Below are 5,384 nucleotides of genomic sequence, written 5' to 3' on the forward strand. Positions count from 1 at the left end.
AAATTCAAGATGTGTTTCAACTATGAGATTCGTGTCCTCTGCTGTGAACCAGTGGAATCCTGTCTTTCACCCCTGCCCAGCTCAATTTTTCCACCAGTCTTTTCCAGGAATACATTTGCCACAACCTCATCTTCATCCACTGTGTTCCCACCAGTTCATGTTTCTACCGTGTTCACCACCTTGTCTGCACATTCAACTTCATCTTGTTATTGTTTCTTGTCTGGGAAAGTCTATCAATCTGGTAAGTCCTTATAAAGGATCCTCATTTCTTACTTCCCTTTACTTCTGATCCTCCCCAGTACCTTCAGTTCCATTACTCTTATCCATCTATTCATTGGAATCTCAGTGGCCTACTTTGCTTGCTTTACCTCCATGGCTTCCCTCGAAGCTACAGAATAACTTCAAATGGCCATAGAGCCCTATGCCATCTTATGAAATTCCTGTGATTTACCCCATTTCCTGTCTTTGCTGGACTCTTTGTTTTCACAGCTGTACAAACATGAAGCAAATAGTTAACGAAGAAGTAACAACAAGATCAAGGACAATGAACTTTGCAGCTACTTTCTCCAGTACACCTCCATTTAAAGCTTGATTTTTGTCCCATAGGAACTCCCATATACCACCAGTCGGACAGCGCAGGGAATTGCTACTCTGCCATTTGCGACAAAGACTGTAGTGTGATAAGGAGAGCAGAACCTTGTCCCACTTCGGCTCCTGTTCCACTTCCGTCCATACCACCATCCACAGCTGCATCCACATCCAGCACCAGAGTGCCATCAGCATCTTCATCTCTCTCTCCTGTTACACCAAGAAAGCCAAGAGATTGCTTGAATGCAGTACCACCCAGAAAGGTTAGTTGCATGTCTTTTGCCTTTTTTCTCCTTTGGTACAGCAGCGATTGACCTTTTGGGGGGATGGTTTTGAGGGTTGGATGCAGAAATTTTCCAAAATTCTCTTAAATTATTCAACAATTTCAAGCTGGAGTTTCTGGGGAGAGCATTACAAGAAATAGGAAAGTAGAAAGGGTAATTTGGCTTTGAGGAAAATGGTAGTTTTTCAGTATGCTGTGTTAGAAGTAATGAGTGAACACCTGAGGGAAAAAAAGTCATCTGCAGGGCAAGGCCAGGGCCACAGACACAGGTGTGGCAATTGTCTCAGAGCAGGTGAGTTGGAACTGGAAAGGGTTTCAGGTATAACTTGGAGCCAAAGGTAACAGCAAATGCTTCTGATCCACAGGAAGGGCTCCTCTCCTCTCCTGGAATACAAGAGATGACCTACTAGTGCGATGTGTAACTTGATTTCTAGAGACCTCCACAAACTTATTGATGCCATTATGTCCCTTCTCTGAAGGGGAAACATGAGGCAAGGCTTAGTGCCTTCCTTTCTGCACAGAAGCCTAGACAAGAATCCCCTAGTCGATCACCTCAGGGAATCACAGGGGTTACTCTCCCCATCCCCTCCTCTGCCTTCACTTGAGCCTCAAGATCTCATTTCCAAATCTGTGTCCTTTCTTTCACAGAAAGGAGAGACCTGGTTCATACACAAGTGCAAGAAAGCCACCTGCGAGGGTGACGATGTGGTCACACTCACTCCTGTGAGCTGCCCTGCGGTAAAGGCGGTGTCCTGTGCCAATGGCTACCCCCCTGTGAAAGTCTATGATGACGATGATCATTGCTGCTACCATTATGAGTGTCAATGTGAGTGAGTGATTGGGTGAATGGAGCCCCAGCTGAGGAGGTGTCCAGGGTGCTGAATCAAGGTGGCTATGGCTTTTCAGCAGCACACAGACAGCAGAGCTTAGTATCTAATTAGCCAGAAAAACTAACCAAAGAGGGAGCTAATCTCTCATTCCATGCCCTGCTGCCCCTCCCCTTGTAGCACCCACCAGACAAAAATCTGGCTATGTGTAGAGGCAGCTCTTCCCCACCTTCCCTCAAATAGAATGTACCTGGTATCATTTGTGTCAGAAGCAGGTCCTGGGTTCAAAAATCCCAGTTATTGCTCTGGCTGATGCTAAGAGCGTTGAGGCAAGGTCTCTGAATCTTTGAAGGATTAAAGGAAAGGGGACCTGCTGCTTGTTTTCATCTGCCCGGAGGGTGGGGCACACAGGAACTTACCCTAGCCAGGAATGTTGTGTTTGGATGCTAAAGGATTGTGTAGAGGACCTATGTGTCAGGAGAGAGCCTGGCCGATGGCAAGGGAAAGTTACCTGGACTACGACCATCTCACTGTGCGCACCAGAACAAATGCCAGTCAGCAGAATTGTCTCCCTTCCTCTGTCCTTCATGCCCCTGAAGGACAGCACGAGCTCATCATAAAGGGGTGCTGAGGCCTCCTTACCCCTCCTCCTCTTCTCAGGTGTGTGCAGCGGCTGGGGAGATCCTCACTACATCACCTTTGATGGGATCTACTACACTTTCTTGGACAACTGCACCTATGTGCTAGTGCAGCAAATCCGCCCTGTCTACGACCACTTCCGGGTGCTCATCGACAATTACTTTTGTGATGCCCAGAATGGCCTGTCCTGCCCTCGGTCAATCACTGTCGAGTATAAAGGCAATCACATTGTGCTCATCCGGACTTCGGTCCATGGAGTGATGGAGAATGAGGTGGGCAGCCTTCTTTTCCCTGGGTAGATCCCAGCCATGCAAGAGGACTTGCTGCTGCCTGTTCATTTGAGCTGCTTCTTAGTGTCCTGGACTCCCAATGGGAGGCAGGAGGGGGTCCCAGCTCAGAACACAGTATGAGGGTATAGCCATGCCCAGCAAGCAGGACTTTCAACAGGGCACATGCCTGGTGACATAGCAGAAACCACCAAGAAAAGAGCAAGAGACAAACGGTGGTTCATCCTTCCCTTCCCCCTCCCTCTCCTTGTGGGAGGAGCTGAGTCTGGGCCCCTGAAAGCTCTGCCAGAGGCTCCATGTGAGACAATGGTCAGAAAGGGCCCACACAGATCCCCTTTCCTAAGGTCAGGGTGGCGGAACCAAGTGGGTCACGTGTGCTAGCATGGGCAGCCTACCAGGCTCTCTGGTCCTGCTCCTTTCCCCTGGAGGTGTTTGAATTAGGTAGAGGAGCCAGCATTGGGGGAGGAACCCTGTCCATTGGGAGGCATGGGGCATCTGCACTTGAACCAGGTCCTCTGACCCATTGTTGTTAACTGTGCCCCGTCCCCAGATTATCTTCAACAACAGGACTGTCAGTGCAGGGTTCAAGAAAGATGGCATTGTGATCTCCACCCTGGGCATCAAGATGTTTGTCACCATCCCGGAGATTGGCGTCCAAGTCATGTTCAGTGGGCTGCTCTTCTCAGTGGAGGTGCCTTTCACCAAGTTTGCCAACAACACGGAAGGACAGTGTGGTGAGTGTCCAGGCTCTCACAGTCTCATCCATGTGCCTGCCCCCAAAGGAAGAAAAAGACCTGGGGGTCTCTGTTGATGAGGGATCTGGCTGGACTTGGGCAGCCAGTATGGCTAGAGTACATATATGGGCACAGCCTGAGAGAGAAGGCCCTGACACTTTATGCCTTCACCTTTCCAAGAAAGTGTCACGGAACTAATAGCTCAAGCCCTCATGGGAACATCATCCTGATTTTGTTTCTAGGGTCAGAGATAAGACAGGGTAACTGGAGCAAATTGACTTGCTTGAGGCTTGTGGTGGTATGGAGTCAGGACCCAGGTGTCCTGGATTCCTTCACAGGGCTGACTCCCTTCAGGTCCTGCTGCCTCTAGACAACCAGCCTGAGGAGGTTTCTTCTGGGCTCTTAGTGACACTACACGCTCTTCTGCAGGGACATGCACCAATGACAAGAGAGACGAATGCCGCCTGCCTAATGGGAAGGTTGTATCCTCCTGCTCTGAAATGTCTGGTTCCTGGAAGTACCATGTGCCCAATCAGCCTTACTGCAATGGACCACGCGCCACCGCGATCCCCACGATGCCTCCCCACACCACACCCAAGTTGTGCCCGTCTTCTCATCTCTGCTCACTGATTACTGGCAAGTAAGAAAGCAAAGAGCACAGAAAGGAACTTGGGGACTGAAGGGTTCAGTGCGCGTTCAGGCAGAGCTAGGAGCAGGTGTCCAGCTTCAGCTCCCCTTGGGAAAGAGCCCTGAGAAACCCGGGGCTCCGCAGCCGGAGTGGTTTGTCTGGTGAGGGAGTGAGCCCCGTGACCAGCGGTCTCCAAAGGGAGGTCTGTAGATGGTGCGGAGGACGGTTGGGCACTACATGGGAGTGGGGGGGGGATAGGGATCACTGAGATTACATGAACTTCAGTCTCAGAGGCATCTCGCCTATGTGTTAGGGTGAGGCTTGAAAGGGTTTATTGAGAATGAAGGGAACCGGTTAGTGGGGGGATGAATCAAAACCATGATGGTCCTGAGGAGATGCTTAGAAAGAACAGGGCAGGGAAGAGGGGGAAGTATGTTGTTGGAGGATCCTGCAGTTCTAGCCCTGAAGTTAGTCTGACACATGTAGACTGAGGCAGAGGCATTCGGCCCCCGTGGCTTGGCTCCCTCGGCCTGGCCTGGCCCAGGACCACAGCAGTCCAGGTTGCCTGGGCACCGCCATAACATCGCTATCTGCTGATTCTGTCTCCTCTTGTCCAAGGGTCTTTGAGTCATGTCATCATGTCGTGCCACCAGAGCCATACTTTAAGGGTTGTGTGTTTGACAATTGTAATGTTCCTGATGGCAAGGTGTGGTGCTCAGGCCTGGAGCTATATGCATCTCTCTGTGCGGCACAAGGCGTGTGCATCGACTGGAGGCGCGAGACCCAGGGTCAATGTGGTGAGTGTGCTCTCTTCCTCGGGCCAAGCATAGGAAAATGGAGCCCAAGGAAAGGTGGAAGGCTTGGAAAGTTCATCCCATCACTGGATACAAGGGGGAAGGATCCCTAATGACTGTTGGGTCCAATCCCCTCCATTCAGAGAAAAGGGAAGGGACTTGTCTAAGGTCACAAGGTCTATGATGGCCAAGTCAGTCTTAGACTCTGAGTCCACCTGTCTGTCCCATACCAGAAGCCTACCCATCTCTTACTCAGTCCTTCAGTACTGGACATGAGTCCAGAACATGAAGATATGTGGGATATAGCTGCCACCACATATAATGTGGCGATGAGTTCAAGATCAGAAATCAGAGTCCAGCCCCCTTGTTTTACAGACAGGGAAAACCAATGACCAAGTTCTCATGACTAGGAAATGGCAGAACCAATACTTCTGACCAAGCATGGTGTACTGGGGGAGTGGGGAGAGGAAAATGCTTCTGGCTGTGGCACAAGTTTGGGGCTGAGAGCTCTGCAGCTGGGCTTGGTGTAGGAATATCACAAGCTGGGTAGAGGGCACTGGGCTGGGGCTCCACTGAGGGCGTGGGCTTGGGGGGCTCCACTGAA

At 50.7% G+C, this 5,384-nt stretch overlaps 1 protein-coding gene across 1 annotated transcript in view; it reads left to right on the forward strand.

Moving 5' to 3' along the window:
• Nucleotides 1-154: 154 nt before the first annotated feature.
• LOC138176554 (mucin-5AC-like) overlaps nucleotides 155-5,384 on the forward strand; it is a gene marked incomplete at its 5' end in the record, with an annotated part of 10,437 nt that continues 5,207 nt past the window's right edge. The window contains 7 exons of the mRNA XM_069107334.1: nucleotides 155-241; nucleotides 607-851; nucleotides 1,520-1,697; nucleotides 2,359-2,609; nucleotides 3,175-3,358; nucleotides 3,788-3,998; nucleotides 4,605-4,783. Of these exons, the coding sequence (XP_068963435.1) occupies nucleotides 155-241; nucleotides 607-851; nucleotides 1,520-1,697; nucleotides 2,359-2,609; nucleotides 3,175-3,358; nucleotides 3,788-3,998; nucleotides 4,605-4,783 (1,335 nt within the window). The remainder of the gene's footprint in view (nucleotides 242-606; nucleotides 852-1,519; nucleotides 1,698-2,358; nucleotides 2,610-3,174; nucleotides 3,359-3,787; nucleotides 3,999-4,604; nucleotides 4,784-5,384) is intronic.

This window comes from Petaurus breviceps, unplaced genomic scaffold (assembly GCF_028583685.1).
Source record: "Petaurus breviceps papuanus isolate PSGF00001 unplaced genomic scaffold, PetGlider_PUasm1.0 89917, whole genome shotgun sequence".
Lineage (NCBI taxonomy): Eukaryota > Metazoa > Chordata > Mammalia > Diprotodontia > Petauridae > Petaurus > Petaurus breviceps.